Raw genomic sequence first — 21379 nt, forward strand, 5'->3', positions numbered from 1 at the left:
GGGATATGCTGAAGAGGATGTACCAAGTACAGAAAAGAGATTTTCTGTGTGTTGAATTCAGTGCATCAGGTCAGCTAGCAAAAGAGTTGGGAATCCTGGGTATTTCTATTCCTGGTTGTCAGACAAACTAGCTGGGAGAATTTGATTACCTTATTATGGTACTTACTTTGTCAAATTTTCATTGTGAGCCTATTATATTCTTACTGTTGTTCATATGTAAGAATAAGAAATAACTCCCTACCCTCAAGATACTTGTAAGGAGGCTAATGTTCTTCAAGTTCTACAACAATGTGTATATTAAAGTGATAATTGTATAACTACATATACATAGTATACATATGTCAATATGTAAGTGGTAATGAGGTTTAATTAAAAGTGAGTTTACTGAGGCTCTGGCCAGGTGGCTCCGTTGGTTGGAACGTCATTTCGTACCCCAAAATGTTGTGGGTTCAATCTCTGGGTCAGGATGCATATGGGAGGCAACCAATTGATGCCTCTCTGTCTCTCTCCCTCCCTCCATTCCTCTTCCTCTCTCTCTCTCAAATCAATAAACATATTCTTGGATGAGGATTACAAAAAAAAAGAGGGAGTTTATTGAGGATCCTAGTGGTCAGATATGGCATCACAGGTAAGACTTGAACAGAGTCCCTGCAGTACAGTGTATAGCAAACGTATAGATTTTATAACATTTATAACTACTGTACAGAAGAATACAGCCTACTGTATTCTTAAATAACCTAACTAAACCTAACTAAATAACCTACTGATCAAAATATAACAGTAATTTATGAATTACTAGTCTTTAAAATCCACACATCAGTAACTAAAAGAAGTAAAATTTGGTTACTGACCAAGTTACCAATTTTATATTTTACCAAGCAAAAACCTTAAATAGAAATACAGCCATCTACTTGCACTATTGTTCTATTTTTAAAAATGATGTTTTGGCACTAAAATAGAAAAACATAATTGCAGACTTTTAAAATTAATACAATTATCTCTATGAGAAACTTTATCTCATCATTTAATTTTTTGAATAATATAGTTATTTATTTAACAGAGTAATAGAAAAATTAAAGTTATATTATCATTAGTGGTTATCCTGGAAAGCCCAGATAAAGACATCTATAGTCCTTTTTACTTCTAAAATTCAATATCCTATATATACTATGTTTTAAATATTATAGACTCAAATGGAAATACCATGGATGTAAGCAATTTGTTTTAAATACTTCCCTATGTGGTTTGTTTCTTAATACAGTTTGTATCATGTTTATTTGCCTAGTAAATTGTAAAATGATAGACAAGCTTGATTAAAACATTCATTCTCAACTCCTTTAGAAGGTGAAATGAATAGTTCACTTGTCAAAGTGCCATCCTTGGGTGTTTATGATTATTTTATGGTGGTAATGTTCAGTTGTTGTACACACAATGAAAAAAAGAAGACAAGTAAGTCCTCAGTTTTTATTTTTCTGTTCTGTTAGCTTTGTTTGGTCACATTTGGCCATTGTTTATAATTTTCATTTACAACAATGTTTTTACTGTTGATGATACATATTTATTTATTTATTTATTTATTCACTCACTCATTCCAGGGTCACGATCAGAGTTCAACCCTTGCGCAACACTCTGTTGAGCTGACTTTACCCAATCATCATCCATTTCATAGAGACTTGCTCCGATATGCCAAGCTGATGGAGTGGCTAAAGAGTACAGATTATGGAAAATATGAGGGACTGACAAAGGTATGAATTTGACATCACTGAGCACAGAGCATAATATTTTAAAATCAGGAGGTTATATATTTAGTTTTCCAAGTGACATTTGAAATACTCTAGTACATTCTTAGCAAAACACAAAATAATTGAGTTTCTGAGTGCTCATTAATGAGGGAGAACATTTATTTTATTTACTTGGATAAATTTTGAAATTCAGTGTAATACAGTGTTAGGCCATACTGTAGGTAATCTGAGGCATCATTTAATTTAATGAAATGCTATAAATATTTCCTGAGTTTCTTTACATGCACTATAGAAAGTAGAGAATATGAAGATGTGAGGCATTCACCCTTTAAGAATTTATAATCTGTTCTATTAAACAAGCGCAGAGTACCTCTTTATTAAGCAAGCATTTCACTGTTCCAGGCATGTGTGGCCTAACAAATAGGTGTCTACTTCTAAAGAACTTTAAGTCTGACTGGGAAAGAAAAATAATCAGCAAAAAATTAAATTCAAAACTGGAAACGAGTTTAAATATATGAGAAGGGAAATCTAAGTTAGTTTAGAGAAGAGACATCTATGACCTGAAGCTATGGGGACAATCTTTATGGAAGATATTGGACTTGAAATGAGTTTTAAATAGTGGGATTAGAAAAGCCAGAAATAAGAGGACAGGCACTCCAGGGGTGAGGAGCAAGGTGTCCGGACAAGGCTGGGAAAATGCCCTTTTCCCAGGACAACAACGAGGCAACATGACTGAACCAGAAATTTTATATTCTGGAGTAGTGAGAAATTATGTTGAAAAAGATGAGCCATGAGACCTAACAGCATCCTCCCCACACATCAGAAAACACTAGATGGAGGAAATAAGAACCTAATACAATAATTCAAAAGAAATGAAATCTTGAACCAGGAAGGTGGTGGTAGGAATAGAGAGAGAACATAAACCAAAATAGACTCCAGAGACAGGAGAGACAGGGTGATGCCAAATTGCTAGGCTCAGAGGTTAGAACAGTGGTATCTGCCACTGACTGAATGTCAGCTGTTGGGGAGGATGAGAATCATTCACTCATATCTGTCTTCATAGATTTTCTCGTCAAGTGTCTTTGCCCATTTAAAGTAAAATCTGGCTCCCTCTTTTAAACTGTGATCATAAGAAATTGGATATAAACTTTGGTAAAAATATTTTTAGATTAAAGTTTAAAAATGCTTTTTAAAAAGAATATATGTTATATTCTGAGGTGTTTACATATATCTTATCTGGCTAGCCATTTTAGTTAAATTATTGTTGTTCATCAGAATTAGTCTTTTAAGTATTATGCAACTCTACTATTGTGTTATATCTTCTTTTGTTTTGTTTTCATTCAACAGAATTCTGATTTGGAGATATCTTAAGAAAAAATACTTACATTACTGGAATTCTTTGCCTTTTGAAGTTTTAGGAGGATTAATATTTTGAATAATTAAACAATATTATATCTCCTTAAGAGTTTTGTGCCAACATGTGCTTTGTCCCCTAGTGAATATTCAAATAAGTAATCAATAAGCTTTTTGCCTAATTGTGTTCTCAGTGAGTATTATTGCCCTACCTTTATATATAATGCAGTATTCTTGAATGTAATTTAAAGTGAAGAACAAGACCATAGCCAATCTAGTGATTTATGGAGTTTTTGTCTGCTCCAAGTATATTTTTGATTGACAGTATTAATTAGCTTTTTTAAATGAAATTGACTCATTTCCCAAGAATGTTACTTGATCCTGTGGTTTGAACTTTTGATAGACTATGTATTTTACCTCATAATTGAATTTGGTTGCTGAAGTGTTATCAAAAACAGGCATTGTATTAAAAAGGAAGAAGGAGGGAAGGAATGAAAGAAGAAAAGAAAGGAGGAGACAGACCAATGTTTCTTCACTAAGAAAAAAAACCCCAGATACTATTTGCACTTGGTTTGGTGTACACAGCTCACATTTTTTTTGGTGGGAACAGGAAAAGCCTGTTTCAGATTCTTTCAGGATAAGTATCACTAGTACTACCCCAGCTCTACTTTGGCTACATGTAAGAAAAGCCCTGATTTTCGGTATACATAGTTAGAGCCTATGGAAAATAGGAGTGCCTTGGTCATGTAATGGGCTCAGCTGCCCTGATTCCTTCTTCCCCAAAACTACGACCCTTATCTGTGGCTCCATGTTTTGCATATAGGGTAATTAATAGAGATGGTCCATCCAGCTTGGTAGGAAGTGAGCTTTCCTCTCAAAGTAACTTTCTGAGGATATAGACAGTCTTGAAGATCACTCAGACACCTTCCTTTAACCACTGGTCTCCATCTGTGGATTTGCCTTGTGTTTAAAGGAAAAGTAAACCTGGAGGTCTCTACAGTACCCTACAGTCAGCACCAAATAAAAATGAAAAGACTGCTTGAGATAAGATTTAAACTCATGATAGTTAAATTTTAAATTAGGTGCTGCATATAAGGTACTAAGAGGAAAAATACTCACAGTGAGAGAGAGCTTTCAGAATTTGGTAAATTAGTTACACCTGTCTGTGGCCTTGCTCACCAGTGAGTTCTGTTGAGTACCTGGGAAAAAGGTATCCCATCAGCTGGGTCCTGTTGAAAAGGGGTGATTTTCAATATTCTGCTCAAGTCACTGTTTTCTAAATAACAAAGTAGCTATTTTGAAACCATTTAAATTGCTTGGATGGTAATATGCACTTTTCACAAGTTAGGTATTGGAATATAGCCTCCTATATTGACTGATTTCAGTAGAAAACCACTAATGAAGATTTTACAAGTAATGCAAAGCTGTTTTCCCATTTGTCAGTCATTTACCGATTTGCAGTGGCCAATATTTTTATGAGAATTTGACCTTGAAAAATGAGACACTGAAAAAGGGAAACAATCCAATGAACTACACATTAATTGTAGGGTATATTTTAATTTATATTTGCTTTAAAGTTATGGAAAGATCATGGGAAAGAACTGCCCATTTTACTTTTCTTATAGAGAGTAACATGGCCTATAAATTGAAAAAAGAATCTATATTATGTTTACTCCAAATGCTATTTTATAAGGATATGTCTATAAAATATCTAAGAATGTTTGAAAGGTGCACCTGATGTTTAAAGCAAGGTAAACCTGTTCTAAAACTGACTACATTAATTTGAAGTAATAAAGGAAGTTGAAGCTTGATTCCAAAATACAATTTAAAAGAATAGCTATGTATAATTTTTCTGCTATGGATTTATTTAGATTTTGTCAAACTCTGTGTATGGCATTTAACTTAGGACTTGGAAACATACATGGTCTCCCACTGTGGAAGAATCTTTGCTGAGGGTATGTGATGATAAGCAGATATAATGAAGAAATGAGTGTGTGTGCTGAATAATAGATGTTTTCATTGAGTTCGAGTAAATCAAATTTGTTTATAAAAAATGAATTATTTATTTATGAAAACTGTAAGATATACTAATTAAATTCATATTGATAATAACCTATTTTGGGACAATACCCCAGACAGTGTACAGTGAAACTGAGTGTACTCTGTCTTTGCCACTGGCACTGTCCACTGGTATCATTGTTTTTAAAGCAACATGGCAGTATGGAGGAAGAGTTACAAAGATTCCCTAGGTAATTATTCCAAGGAAACAATTCATTGGAGATGAAAAGCTTATTGTAATATTGTCTATCATAGCAAAACACTGAAACCACTTAAGTGACCTTTGTTGGGGATAGGTTTGCTACAAATAGTGGCGCATCAGCAAAGTGTAATACTCTGCAGTCAGTGAAGGTGTGAGCCTGGAGACACATGACTGTTTTAACTCAAATATCCAATACAGTAAGGTTGCAACTGCACTTCAAATATGTGAAAGTTAACATACAAAGATGAAAACGTGATTGTTTTACTTCATATTTTTGTAAATTGTTAATGTTCAGTTTTTTTAAAAAGACAGAAAATAGCCTACTTTTTATTTCCTGTGAAGTGCATCACAATTTTAGACCACAAAATTTAAAACAAGCACGAAGGATTTGGGGAGGTTAAAAAGTGGGAATTGTTATATCTGTTTTATTAATAAGAAGTACATGTTACTTTTATTTAAGAATTACATGGATTATTTGTCACGACTGTATGAGAGAGAAATTAAAGATTTCTTTGAAGTTGCCAAGATCAAGATGACTGGCACAACTAAAGAAAGCAAGAAGTTTGGTAAGCCTAGGCTCCTCATGTTTTCTATTCTATTAAAAATGGTTTTATTTATGACAGTTAATTCTAAGACTTTTTAAACAAGGAGGAAGAAGATACAGTAGAATTAATGAGAGAGTAAGTCCAATACATTGGTTTGGTCTATAGGTATTTCATAGAAGAAATATTTATATCTGCAAAAAATGTTTTTTTATTAATTAAAAGTCTGTAGTATGTGAATTCGACAGTAGTTTTGTATTTCTGCTGTAATTAAAGGTATATATTCACTGGAAAAACAGTTGGCCAGAAAATGAAGTGCAGTCTGGTACAGAGAGTATTAGACTAAGAGACAGGTGTTGAGAGTTCAGTTTCTGATTTTCTAAAAGACATTTATTTAACAGTTGTGGGCAAATCACTGATCGCTTTCTTAAGTCATGACTCTCCACAGGGAAATGAAAGTGATTCCTGGCTTCTTACTTCTCACTGGCTATCTTGAATTAAAAAGTTTATAAGTGTTTTATCTCCTTCCAAGAGGCTATAAGTATGTAACTAAAATTTCTTCTGTAATTATACCTTATTTTTCCAAAGATGTAGTTTTGAAATATGTTATTTTTTGTTGCTTCTAAATATGTTAAATGGACAAAAAAGAAAAAAAAAACAATGATTTGAAAGGATAACCAGTGAAAGTATCAAGTTGTGAGGAAGGCGATTTGCCAAGGCCACATTCTGCTCTTGCATGTACCCATGAATGGAGTCCTTTCTGGATGGAGTTCTGTGCCTATCAAGTCAAAACCTGGCCTTAAGTGGCTACAATGTGTACTCCTCAGTGTGTCTGCGTAGCTCCCTTTAGAAAAATGAGCTTAGCATTTGCTTGTTGAAAGGAGCCTATGCCCTAAGCAACTTCTTTATTCAGCAAACAGGATTGAAATTGATAGCTCATCTTTCCATTCTTTTCTTTAGGACAGAGAAGACTGTCTCTAGTGGGTAATTATTTTGAAATTCACTGAGTGGTTTTTTTTTTCAATACAACACTAATACATTGATTATACTAGTCCAGACTTTTGAAATGGTTTGAATCTGTACAAATATGTTACACTTAGGTATAGATACTAATGAGAATCTTGGGACAATGGGCTTTTGGAAACAGAAATGCTAACTCATCCTAAAGGTTAATTGTTATAAACAGCAGTGTGTTTATATCCTTGTTAATGTTTCACTGTGAATATGTTATGCTTTTTTTTAGTAAACACATATTATTAATGCAGTTACATGTTTGATGTTTTCATTTAGTATATTTGTCACCACTTGTTAGTGTTTTCATTTTATTTTGAGAGTACTTCTCTACAGTATATGAAAACTGGAGGTAAAAAGGAAACCTGTATAAAATTATCTCCTCAGTAGGTCATTAATACCAGTATCACAACAGAGTATCAAGCCTAGGATTCACATTGAGATAAATGACGTAATAAAAATATAATTTAAATCAAATACAAGAATATCTTAGGTTTCAGGTTAATATAATGATACCATTAAGTTTTTTCATTTCTTAAAAAGTTCTTAAATTATCTTGTTGAAAATATTTTTATATTAACATAATACAAATGTAGAAGGCACTTTTATAGTTTTAAAACTTAAAAATTATATCTCTTATAATAGATTAATAGTAGTCTATTACATAAGGAATAGGAGGTTGATGGTACCAGAAAATTTCAAAATTTCAGTTATTTTGATACCACCTGTAACAGAAGAATAAACTAAACAGAACTCAGAGGATAAAACAGTTTGGTTCATCTCTGAAGATATAACTTGTTACCCAACATTTACAAATAAATTTCAAGTTAAATACAAAGCCAAGTTCTAAATAAGGTAGAATATAAAATTTTTAAAAGATTTCTGTAATTCAAATTATGTTTAAGTCAACTTTCATAGTAATTATAATTAAAATAGAAACCTGAAATTTTAGATAACTTTTTAATGAGTAAAACTCAGTAATAATACATATTTAAATGTGTTCTATTTTTCTCTTGCTCTGAAAATGATGGGTCATAAGAATAGAAAGTCAGATTGAATGTACTTTGCAAAAGTAAATTGTAGTCAGTGTAGTCATAGACATTCAGGGGAGTACTCTCTTTTTGAACCACTCTGGACTCAAATCTTTAACATCCACTTAGTTCAAATAACTCAAAATAATGTTTAAATGCCAGTAGATTATCTTTTCTTTGTGAACATGGCTTTATATAGGTCATTGCCTTTTTTGATTAATAGGTTTACTTTGATATCCTCAAAGGTATGGAATTTTCTCCCCAAGATTGATATTTTAGTGGGGTTTTTTTCTGTTTTATATTCCACAACAGTACTTAATGAAATGACAGGCAGGAAGTTTAGTAATTATTTTGTAAATCACCAGTTTTTTCTTTTTACAGCTAAGATAACACACATTATTTTGGCTCATTACCAGATGCATTTACATAATTACTGACTTTCTCACATTTATTTTAATATTAGAAAAATGTTTAAATGGTATGCCAAAATTATTTTTTCATTTTCTGTTTCTTCACTAAACTAAGAAATCTTATTAATTCCAAAGAAGGTCTTGAATACAAGACTGAATTCATGGCTGGCAGGAAGGTGGAATAATATTTATTAATTATAAAGATCCTCCCCTCATGATATTTATAGTCTATTGGGGATTATTTAGAGATATTTAAAAGTTTACCTGAAGATTGTTGCTTATTGCTGATAAATAATATGGACTTTTTATGAGCCCCAAATTATAGTTAATAAACTCCAGTAGTAATTTGTGTTCTTTATTGGCTATTAAAAAATGTATATAAAGTATTGGGTCTTGCTTTGGAACTGGTGACTTATATAGTGACCGACACCTTAAGGCCATCAGAAGGTACTGTTCAGAGTGGCCAGCTAGTTGCTCCAGCATGACCCTTGCTTGCAGTTTCAATGTGCAGTATTATTGTTTTTATTTTCTTGAGCTTCAGATAGCCAAGGCTGGGAAGATACACATATTGCTGGTGTGATAAGTTAGTAGCTTATACTTGGGCATTTGCCTTAAAGTTGGCAATGAAAGTTGACACATTATTTTTTGTTTTAAAAATATTTCTGGGTTATGCTCTTTAATTTTGTTTTATTCTGTAATTTCTTTCTTTGCCATTCATATCTACTTCTAATTTAAGTTTAGAGTGTTTCACAAGATGATCTCTACAACTGATCTAATAAATATTATATATACAGAAGTTTTAGAGTAAAACCAAATGGTCTTTTAAAAGCTCAAATTCCTGTATTAAACCCGTTCCTTCAGCTTTACTCTTCCATTTACCCATCTCCTGATAAATAGTATTTTGATACAAACCTTTCATTCTAGGTGTTCACAAAGCCAGTTACTAAGTAGAGCAGCTTGATATTTGAAATGGTTTTTAAACCCCGGTCATATAAATTTTTATCAGATATAATACAAAATTATTTAGTACAGTGGAGGTTCCTTTCAGGAGCTTTTAGGGAATCTGAAATTGTTGCTGCATTTAATGTCTAAATCTACAACTCCATTCTAATAAATTTCCACTGTATTAAATTACTTACTTGAACCATATTTTCTTCAGAAACCAAAACTTGCAAATACAGTCTTTTAAATTTAAGGATACTGGCTTCATAAACTTAAAATAATCACATAAAAGTATGGGGGTGATTTTACAAATACAGATATTTTTATCTGAATATTAAATACATAAAAAGACAATGATTTTCTTCCATATAATTTTTCAGACAGTAGCTGACCAACTAAACACATGTTGCACCTCTTGTTACTTGATGCTCATGGTTCTCTGCATGTGTCTTTTAACTAGAGCTTAACTTCCTCTTGTGCATGGTTTGTGCAAATTGCAGTTTATTAACTTGTCTTTGTCTTTGATGCTTGCAACCTAATCCATCACAGCTACACTTCCTCGAAAAGAAAGTGCTGTCAAACAGGAAACAGAGAGTGAGTATGCCTAGGGTATTCTCAATGCATGTTTGTTTAATGTCTAGAAATTAGTTGTTTGTCTGGAAAAAAGTTATAACAAAATATTGACTGCTCTGAGTTGCTGCCAGGTATCAGTGAAGGAAAACCAATATGGTGGTAGTGGTATGACTACATCAAAGAAATATCTGTATCATTAAAACTACACGGTGGGTAATAAGAAGTGTGTGAAAAGGCTTAGCCATTATACTTCAGTTTTCAGGCTGTGGTAAGAAACTATAAAAATTTTTACATATGGTCAGATTTTACATAGTGAAACCAAAACTTGTCTTTAATTGTCCTTATTATATTTTCATTTGTCCCTTCTGACCATCAGCAAATAATATAGGTTAACTGAGAGACACTCAAAGCAGAATAAAAAAATTCATTTATATGTAATTCCAAATAAAAGTATCACATTTTCTTATAAATATGGACTTCTTTAATTCTTTGATATATGTAAGATACTGTCCAGCCATATTGTTCTAATTCTTTTTCATAGCCATGATGGATACCTATGTTCATACCTAAACACAGATGTCCTATATTAATATAATTAGTGATGTATTATATTGTAGTTGTATTTTAAATACAAGCTGTCAAGGTGGTTTTTCCCCCCTTGTTTTGTTTTTAAAGAACTGCAGTTAATCAATTCACTTAACATAAAAGCAGAGTCTCTGGGTTCAGGATGTATTAAGTTGACCTGTATGTAATTGACTTTTTTTGTAGAGCCAGATTGATAGAGTATTGGCAGTTTCATGTGCTTCAACCTAATATGTTGATTTATCTTGTGGGGGGTCTGGGATATGGCAGTTTTTTATAACAAAATCATGTTAAGCTAGTACACTAGGGGGTCAGTAACCATCCATATTCATGTCTTTTTTCAGTGGGAAAAAAATAAATCCTCATCTACTTTAGAGATATCATCGGGAAACTTTGTATTTATGATGAGACTGGGCAGGGCATAGATTTTGTAATCATTAAGATCCTTTTCACTCCTATTCTGTAGATCTGTGTAGTTTCCACTACTCTTTACAATATGCCCAGAAATAGGACACAAATGTTGATGAAAGAGAAGGACACTCAACAACCTGTCCCATGTGGTAGACTTGTACACTAACTAGTACAAGCCCTGAAAACCAAGATGGGGAGGTAGCCCTAACTTATGCTATGGATCTTTTATTCATGAAGGTCACAACTTTCAAAGTTTTATTGTTTCTTAGGTCTTCATGGAAGTTCTGGGAAATTAACTGGATCTACTTCTAGTCTAAATAAACTCAGTGTTCAGAGTTCAGGGAATCGCAGATCCCAGTCATCTTCCTTGCTGGATATGGGAAACATGTCTGCCTCTGATCTTGATGTTGCTGACAGAACCAAATTTGATAAGGTAAATAAAATGACAGGTACTTCCTAAACATGAATATTATCAGTTTTCTAACAGCATTTTGTTATTGCTTTACGTGGGTTCAAAGATTTGGGCTTTCTCCTAGTTAACCACTTCTTACTTTCCAATTTTGAATCTGAAAAAATACTAAATGGCCACTAAAGTGTGAATCATCAATTAAATGACATTATAGCTTTATTAAATTTTGTTATGAATCGTAAAGTGCTTATATCTCAAATCTAAGTTCTTTGAGCAACTACAAAGAGGAAATAATAGCTTTTATGAAAGTGGAATGTTCTCTGCAGTGCATTAAATAAGCTTAAAAGTGTGTGTTCCTCTTTCCAGATTTCAAGTAAATAATTACTGTGAGTTTCATTTTAGGTATGTTCTGGTCCTACTGCGCCTTGATATACTGCATTATCCTGTCAGTCTTAGAAGAGTTTGGGGATTCTAATGAGATATGGATAAAGCATTGTGGTCCTTGCAGAGAAGTGATTTAAATGTGGAATGTTGTTTTAAGAATCTAGTGCACTTCTTTTATTTTGGTTTTCTTCAGATCTTTGAACAGGTACTAAGTGAACTGGAACCCCTGTGTCTAGCAGAACAGGACTTCATAAGTAAATTTTTCAAACTACAGCAACATCCAAGTATGCCTGGAACTGTGGTATGGCTCCTGTTTATTGATTGCATAGAGTGTATGATCTGTAATATGATTAGCTTAATATGTTGTCACAATTTCAGTATCAGTAGAGAAAAAGAAAGGATTTATGATGTAAGAACTTCTGAGATAATTTTTGTCATACTACAAGGTGATAAAAACAGTGGTAGTTACAGTTTATGCAGCTAATTTAATATTCCAGACTGTCTTAGGCCTAAACATTCTCTAGGTCATAGAGGAGGGAAATGTCTGAATTTATTTTGCAAAAAACATTATTTAAAAAGCAATTTTAGTATTTTAGTAGTCATCAAGTAATGAAAAAAATGTAATTTTCCCCCCCAAAAGATGTATGATGTTAGAGTATATATGCTGTAGTCTGTAGGTCTACAGGTCTAGTCTATAGGTCTAGTAAAATTAATTAATTAATTAATTAATTAATTAAGGAAAGAAGGAAGGAAGGAAAGGTAAGGCCTCAAATCTGTTTTTTTTTCTATGGCTTTCTTATTAACTAGCCATGAGCTTTAACCCAATTACTTAATCCCCAGTTCCCTTATCTCTCTTCTGTTCAATGGATGTAATAATTCCTATAAAGTATGACTCTCACATAGCAAAAATTTAGGAAAATAAAATATTTGCTAGAATATGAAGAACTGAAAAGTACAATGCAAATGATTTTAAAATTAAGGTCATCTTAAAAAGAACCCACATATTAAAAAGCTGTCATAAAATGAATGAGCAATTGTTCTCTCAAATGGGTAGGGACTTGTGGTAGTAAATTCGCTGACTTCTTCTCTAAGAACTTTTGATAGCATGTTTTTAAATGCCAAAGTTTTCAGTACAATTGATGAGATTTCTTTAAGTTTTAAAATTCTCTATCGCAGATTGTTGCTCCTAGATGTTTTCTGTTTTTTGTTGAGCTGCCCACTCATTCCCATCTCCGCCCTCCAGCCTTCTGTACCTCCTTTCTCCCCATGGTCCCCTGGTGTGCACACAAACACGGCTCCCCCCGATAATTCTCAGATACGATGTACAAACAAAGTTTCATGCACATTCTTAAATAGCATACTAAATTATAGTTTCATTGGTAATGCTTCCTTTAAAAATCATTATATTTCATAATGTATTCTCTCCTAGGAATTTTAAGACTGAGCAGGCTTTTGCTATGTAAACTAGTCAAATTGTTGGTCTTTTAATATATAAAGTACCTGAATAATTTTTGCAGACTGAAGCAGATGACCTAGATGGAGGACTGTTATCCAGGCAACATAATTCTGGTACAGCACTGCCCGTTTCATCTGAGTATGTGTTTGTTACTATCTATTATTTATTTTGGAAAAAAGTGAATTCTGAATTTTGGATAGAGGAGTACAGCTCAATGAGGCATCCAAATGGCTCTCAGTAACCTGACAGCACTCAGCTCCGAGACACACACGTGTGCCCGTGGTCTTGCCAAACATCTTACTGAATGAACAGAGTCCTGTTGTGTGACTCTGTGGCTCCTTTGCTCTAGTGCTCACAACAAATGCAGTTAGTGTTGACATTTGCTGACAGGAAGTAGCGTGTGAATTGCCATGTATTTCTTGGAAATCCCAAAGCACATTTCAGGATCCAGCTTTTTTGCAAATGACAGTTACTTTGAGTGATAACACTTAACTTCAAAAAAGTTTTTATATGGGACCTGCTGTAGAATAACTAGTTCATAACACTTGGATATTTTTAATGAAAATACCATCTTTTAGTCATTTTGTATATACCCTGTTGGTTAATGTTAAAGATGAATACACCTAAAGCTTGTAATAACTTTCTGTATTTTGTGTGTTTTCTGAACAGGAAAGATATGATCCGCCAAATGATGACTAAAATATTTCGCTGCATTGAGCCGGAACTGAACAACCTAATTGCATTAGGAGACAAAATCGATAGCTTTAACTCCCTTTACATGCTGGTCAAAATGAGCCATCATGTGTGGACTGCACAAAACGTGGACCCTGCTTCTTTTTTGAGTACTACGTTGGGAAATGTTTTGGTGACTGTCAAAAGGAACTTTGACAAATGCATTGTAAGTTTATTTTTTTTTAAGTAACTCAGAATTGTAGTCATTGCAAAAAAAAATAGGTAAATGTATTTAAGTCAAGAGATTTCCAGCTTTCCTTTGGGGGGTCTACAGCTCACATCCCCTACTACCTTGAAGCAGGGTATTAACTGCAGTATATATGAACAGAGGTAGTTGGGCGATACTATGCCAGTTAGCTTCTCTTCTTCACTGCAGATCGTGGCGAGTGCTGGGGTAGGGGACATAGAAACTGCAGCTACTTAAGAGATCCACTAGGTAACTGAAATCTCAGTTAGCCAATTAGTGATGGTAGAGTTAATGAAACAATTGAAACTATTTGGATTTATTGTTGTTCTTCTAATATATTCTAATAAGAACATTAATAATAAGATTATTTAACTGATTGTATAAATTATTTAATTTTATGTTTAATAGCTTTAGTTAATAATCGTAGCACTTTAAGAATTGTTCCTTTAATAACTTCCAGAAATCATCTTTTTCCTCTAACAAAAAAGAAAAAATCATTAACAATTTTGTTTTTGTCTGTTAGTTTTTGGTAATCTTATAGGTATGAATTGGGCTGAGCCAGATGCTAAAAAACAGTTTGTTTTTAAATTAATGTACTTGGTTTATAAAAATAGATATGTATCATGAATATTTCTCCTATGTAATCTTTAGGTTATATGTAGCTCTTGAATATTCATATAATACTAGGAGATAAAAATAGTAAGGGCAATTGAAATCCATATAATTTTTCACACCTTAAAAAAATAAAGTTTTCGACTTCCGGCAAGATGGAGGAACAGGTGGACGCACCGTATCTCCTCGTACAACCAAGATTAGAAAACCAATAATTTACAACAATAATTTACTATCAGAATAACACCCAGATCCGGCAGAGGATTTATCTGAATGGAAGTTGGGCAGCCAAGAAGCTGAAGTAGACGCGTTCATCCGGACTGGTAGGAGAAGACGAGCCGGGCGGGCGCGGAGCTGGGTCCACGGCGCGCGGAGGTCGGGGAAGGTTTGGCGCAAAATTGGCGCAAAAGCCATCCGGGGGCTCAAGAAGGCAGCGGTGATCCCTGAGTACGCAAGCTGCGGCTGGCAGACCCAGAGGGGTAGCGATTGTGGACCAGGGCAGAACTCGCGGCCCAGAAGCCCAGAAAAGGGTCTGAGTCCAGGGGAAGGGAACTACCGCCATTGTTTTCTCCCGCCCCGCTCCCGCCCCGCCCCCCACATATAACGTCACAATCTAGCGACGGGGGTGCTCAGCCCCGGTGAGCACCTAAGGCTCCGCCCCCCACCGTAACAAGAGCAACCAGACCGGAAAATAAAAGGAGAGACAGGGGAAAAAAAAATATGTTTTCAACAGAGCAGATCAGTCCCCCAGGACTCATCCTTTTGAGCGACCAAGAATTAGCCAGTCTATCAGATGCACAGTTCAAAACACTGGTGATCAGAAAGCTCACGGAACTGGTTGATTTTGGACGAAATTTAGATGAAAGAATGCAGATTACCATAAAACAGATGCAGGAAGATACGCGGAGGAGAGCCAATAGTGAAAGGAAGGAATATGAGTCTCAAAACAATACAGTGGACCAGAAGGAAGATACAATCAACCAAGCAGGAAAGCACGATGAAATAAGAATTCAAAAAATTGAGGAAAAGATTAAGAGCATCCAAGACACCTTTAAACGTTCCAATATCCGAATTATAGGGGTACCAGAACCGGAAGGGGAAAAGCAACAGATTGAGCACGTATTTGAACAAATAATAAAGGAGAACTTCCCCAATCTGGCAAAGGGAACAGTCTTCCAAGAAATCCAAGAAGCTCAGAGAGCCCCAAAGAAGTTGGACCCAAGAAGAAACACACCAAGGCACATCATAATTACATTAGCCAAGGTCAAAACGAAGGAGAGAATCCTAGAAGCAGCAAGAGATAAGGGGACAGTCACCTACAAAGGAGTTCCCATCAGACTGTCAGCTGATTTCTCCAAAGAGACCTTACAGGCAAGAAGGGGCTGGAAAGAAATATTCCAAGTCATGAAAGACAAGGACCTACATCCCAGATTGCTCTATCCAGCAAAGCTCTCATTTAGAATGGAAGGGCAGATAAAGTGCTTCTCAGATAAGGTCAAGCTAAAGGAGTTCATCATCACCAAGCCCTTATTTTATGAAATGCTAAAGGGACTTATCTAAGAAAAGAAGATAAAGAAAAGACATGTATAGTAAAAGGACAGCAAACTCACAAATATTAACAACCACACCTAAAGCAAAACCAAAAGAAACTAAGTAAACAATTAGAACAGGAACAGAACCACAGAAATGGAGGGCACATGGAGGGTTAGCAGCAGGGGGGTGGGAGGAGGAGAGAGGGGGAAAAGGTATAGAGAATAAGTAGCATAGAATGTAGGTTGAAAATAGATAGGGGGAGGGCAAGAATAGTACAGGAAATGTAGAAACTAAAGAACTCATAAGTATGACACATGGACATGAACTAAAGGGGGAAATGTGGGTGGGAGGGGGTACAGGGTGGAGGGGAGAAAAGGGGGGAAATGGGACAACTGTAATAGCATAATCAATAAAATATATTAAAAAAATAAAATAAAATAAAGTTTATTGAGTTTTTGAATGTATAAAAAGCAATCTATGTCCACTGTGGAATCTGTTGCCTAAATAAGCTTGTTAATCCTCCTGCCCTACAAAAGGATTTCACTTAGTGTTTGAAATTTGACCATTTAAGACTTACCCTCTTCCCTGTCTCACCTCCTCCAGAGGTGATGACAAACCTGGCAAGTCTGATTGCAAGCTGAGAGCCAAAAGGAAAAGGAAGAGCCACCAAAGGCTAAGATGATGAGTCACATGACACAGCTGGAACATTAAATCATGTGGACACTACATTTCCAGAATAGGAAGACTTTGTTGCTTTTATCAGTAAAATATAACTTTATAGAATACCTTTCAACCCAGTAGACATTATTGTTAAAAGCATAGGATGTGACATCAGGGAGATGTCATTGTGGATCCAAATGAAATGCTTAGCACATTGCCTGGCTCAGAGTAAGAGCTTACCAACTGATGGGTCGTAATGATGGTGGTGGTTGTGGGGAATGCTGGTGGTGATGGTGATAGTAACAGTAATAGTAGCAGAAACTACAGTGATTTCTTAGAGAACTTCATGTTACCCTCAAGACAGGACAGTGGGGAAACACAGTAAAATTAACCTAGACAATGATATAAACTCATGTTTTCTCCTAAATTTCATTATTTTTAAAGGATCTACATTTTGTCGATAAAGGAGGAATGGCTCCTTCTGCTGCCTATCATCTCAGTCTCTCCTCTTGTTTTAACTCACGTATTCTCACACTGTCTGGTAGATTGTGTGTGCTCTGTGTTATATGTTTTGGTATTTGGCACAAGATCAGGACCTAGAACATACCTTGGAAAAGTAATGAATGGGTCTGTGTGTACTGAGCCGAAAGCATGAATACCAGATGGCTGCGGAGAGTGGAAGAGATAGCACCTGTGTGGCCCGTCATTTGGTGGCTGTGCCCAGAGTATCTGGTGTTCTTCAGAGAAATGGGACTAAGGAAGCTAGCCCAGCCTGCACTAGAGCCAAAATGGAAAAGCAACTGATACATCAAGAACTACCAAGCTGGACTCTGCAGTCCAGTACATGTCTTAACTTGCGTTTAATTTGCTTTTCAGGATTCCTCACACTGTAATGACATGGAATTGCACTCTCAAACCTTTAAGAATGATGTGACTTGGTTAAATTGCCATGGACAGAGAACGAACAAGCAATACAGTGATATGTGGCTAGCATCAAAGTTGTAGCCTAGATACCAAATAACTCCTATGTCCTTCTAGTGACGGCAGTATGCTTGGGCAATCAGCTGGAAGTTATGCATGTCTTTAGCTTGAGAGAAGTGTTATTTTTGTGAGATTTAGTTCATTAATGGCTCTTTTCTTAAACGAATGCACTGTTTCTTCCTACCAGTTACAAAGCCAGAGAAGACAATTGTCATTTAGAACATTGCCTATTAATGTTCAAGTGTATTCAGGCTATAATTATATTCTGTGCCTTTAAATGCCACAAAGAACAAAAATCTGTGTGTAGCTTAGTAACAAAAGAGAGTAGCATTCACAAGTTAGTAGTTAATATGTACCAGGCACTGTTCTAATACTTTGTATACATTATCTCTCATCTAATCCTCACAACCTCCTCCCTCCCACATAATGTAGTTGTCCCTAGAGGTTATGTTACTTTCTCAAGGTCAACAGTTAAAGTGATGGAGTTGTTATTCATACCCCATGGTCTACTTTCAGTACCTAGAATCATATACTGCATTCTCTACTGCATCTATTTTTATTATTCACACTTACTTACACTGATGAAGTGCAATAGTAGTAAAGATAATATGAAACAGTTGATAGTAATCACAGGATTTTCTTACACTAATGCCCATAGCCTAAATAATTCTATTTCTAATTCACATGTCTATGGTTTTTAAGTAATATCAAAATCTCAACACAATGAAATTTTAGGTAGAAGTTGAAAACGGTCCAACAGTGTTTGACAGTGTGATTCTACCTGTGAATAGATACTGGGTCCCCTGAGGAGTACCCAGAACCGTAGTTGAATCCATGGATCTTCATGAATCCAAATGTCTAGATTCTGTTTATGTGAAACATCCCTTTTGTACTTTGTCACCATCATCCACAAGCATTTTCCTAAATTAATTTAGAATAAGTAACAAATACATATATGGGAAACTATATAATCTAAATCCATAGTAGAAATGCCTGTTCCTCCTCTGTTTTCACACCCCCAAAATACAGAACTTGTCTATCCAAACAGAAATTTTGGGCTGATGAGAACTGAGAATGGCTATGGTTCTCAGACTTGACCACATGGGCACCAGCCAGAAGAAACCGGGAGATCCTGTGTGTGCTCTGGTATCAGCTGTTTCCCAAAGTGGGCGATTGCCTGTACTTATCTTTCGTAAATGGTAAAAAATGGTAATGGGTTGTTTTTACTTAGAAAAAAGAACTTGAGGTTCACAGGCCTTGATTACATCTTGCTTTAAATAATTTGGATTTTTTTCTTGACTTTATTTTCTTAAATAAAATATCTGTACTTTTTAATCTATAGAGATAGTTTTATTAGTTATCCCTATTTAAATATTAATCTTTAATTAGTAAGCATCCAGATTGTTCTAGGTACTAAATTATATCCTTCCTCTATAATGTATACATTTGGTTATAATTATATGTTGTTTTTAAGTTTCTTGGCTATTTCTCTCCATTGCTTTCTGCCCAACTTTAGAGCAACCAAATAAGGCAAATGGAAGAAGTAAAGATCTCAAAGAAGAGTAAAGTAGGAATTCTTCCATTTGTTGCTGAATTTGAAGAATTTGCTGGACTTGCAGAATCAATCTTTAAAAATGCTGAGCGTCGTGGAGATCTAGATAAAGCATACACTAAACTTATCAGAGGAGTATTTGTTAACGGTAAGCTTTTGTTAATGTTCTATAGAATTTTTGGTCAGTTTTTATTATTTCTGGTAACTTGGAAGCTGTAGGGCAGATATGTCCGTTATTTTTCATATTCTATAGTCTTTTTAAAGTTTTCTGAAATTAAAGATTGCTTAAATTTGAAAAACAGTAACATATAAAATGCATTCATATTTGTCAGGAACCACAGAGTTCATAGTTCACATGGCCTTATCTCTATGCACAATTGAACTTCGGAAAAAATGACCTGCCAGATTACGTTTACATTTTAGTTTGATGCAGACAGTCACACAGTGATGTCTGTGTGACCTGAAGTAAATTGGTTCACTTTGGGGGCCTCAGTTCACGTCCGTCACGTGAAGTAGATTCATGCTGGACTTCTGTATGTAGTTCACTGTCTTCCTGTGGCAGATCCCACAATTTAGTCATTGGACTAAAGTCATTGGAGAAACAGCATGGACGTGTCCTTTAACTTGAAATAAATGATCTGATTGCACATATTCAGGAATTTTAAATGCTAAAACAATTGATAGGAAGTAGGATCATCTCATTGATTACATGTAACATAAATTACATGATTCAATGTATGGTTGATATTTCTTCTAAAATTCAAAGTAGCTTTGTTTTGTCTGATTTTTAAAGTAGCATATCTTCATTACACAACCCCAAAAATCAGAAGACAGATTTTAAAAATCAGATAACTTGTAATTATTATTTAGTAAATAGGCACTTTGTATCCAGTTTCTTGCATATATTTTTGTATACTTGTCCAATAATTTCCACAGGGAAATTACTAGAAATGTAATTACTGGATCATGAGGTAAACATCTCAAGGCTTTTACCAAACTGCCACGCCAGGGAGGTGACACCAGTTCAGTGCTGTGAGCAGTTGGTTAGGGTTTCTGTCACATCTGCACCGGTGAGGAAGATCACTAGCACAGTATTGTCCTTTGTTTTTATCTTTGTCTAATTGACAGACTACAGATTTATTCTGCTTATGGTATTTTTTACCATGCAAGAGCTTTCAAATTTTATGTCAAATTTATCCACCTTTCCCATTATGACTTCTAGGTTTGAGGGGCAGTCTTAGAAAGGAAATACTGTCACAAAATTACTTTTTAATTAGCTTTTTTTTTTACTTAGTTTTATGATTTTAGATTTGCTTTTTATATTTTTATTTATTTGCTTTTACATTTTAAGTACTTCAGTAATTTAGAATTTATTTGGCTGACAGATGTGAAATAGTAATCAAATGTATTCAAAAGGACCAGCTCATTGTCCCAGTACGTTCTGAATAATTCACCATTTCCCCACAGATTAGAAAAGCCACCTTTATTATATACTAATACCTATAGGACTGTTTTAGAATGATTTTTTTTAGTAGTTTTAGGTGGCTGTGAAGATCCCTCAATGCAGTATATTTTATTCAGTCCAGAAATGTGCCTTCTTCTTAAACTTACAAATGAAAAAATCATGTAAATATTTTTATACCTAAATATGGTCATATTCATATCAGGATGTGTTTTTCTTTCTGTTTTTATTTAGTGGAGAAGGTAGCAAATGAAAGCCAGAAGACCCCCAGGGATGTAGTTATGATGGAAAACTTTCACCATATTTTTGCAACACTTTCTCGTTTGAAAATCTCATGTCTAGAAGCTGAGAAAAAGGAAGCCAAACAAAAATATACAGATCACCTTCAGTCTTATGTCATTTACTCTTTAGGACAACCTCTTGAAAAACTAAATGTAAGTGTATTTTCACTTAGCGTATTTTTTCTGGTTTTGAACACATACGTGTATGTTTATATATGAAAAGCACGACAGACACTTACCCTAAGTGTGCTCCTGTGTGGATGCAGGAGGCTA

At 34.7% G+C, this 21379-nt stretch overlaps 1 protein-coding gene and 1 long non-coding RNA gene across 10 annotated transcripts in view; both read left to right on the plus strand.

Moving 5' to 3' along the window:
- Positions 1-21379, plus strand: part of EXOC1 (exocyst complex component 1) — a 48682-nt gene that overhangs the window by 22021 nt on the left and 5282 nt on the right. For 6 of the 9 annotated variants that reach the window (XM_028505509.2, XM_036020787.1, XM_028505508.2 and 3 more), the window contains 9 exons: positions 1596-1745; positions 5816-5921; positions 9841-9885; positions 11127-11290; positions 11844-11951; positions 13168-13244; positions 13776-14004; positions 19328-19511; positions 21060-21259. In XM_028505509.2, coding sequence (XP_028361310.1) covers positions 1596-1745; positions 5816-5921; positions 9841-9885; positions 11127-11290; positions 11844-11951; positions 13168-13244; positions 13776-14004; positions 19328-19511; positions 21060-21259 — 1263 coding nt within the window. The remainder of the gene's footprint in view (positions 1-1595; positions 1746-5815; positions 5922-9840; positions 9886-11126; positions 11291-11843; positions 11952-13167; positions 13245-13775; positions 14005-19327; positions 19512-21059; positions 21260-21379) is intronic. The other 3 variants (XM_028505510.2, XM_036020805.1, XM_028505511.2) reach the window with 1 other exon arrangement.
- Positions 14012-17619, plus strand: LOC118499541. Its single transcript, XR_004902038.1, has 2 exons — positions 14012-14773; positions 16614-17619. It is a non-coding gene; the product is annotated as an uncharacterized LOC118499541 (long non-coding RNA).

Source organism: Phyllostomus discolor, chromosome 1 (genome assembly GCF_004126475.2).
Source record: "Phyllostomus discolor isolate MPI-MPIP mPhyDis1 chromosome 1, mPhyDis1.pri.v3, whole genome shotgun sequence".
NCBI lineage: Eukaryota > Metazoa > Chordata > Mammalia > Chiroptera > Phyllostomidae > Phyllostomus > Phyllostomus discolor.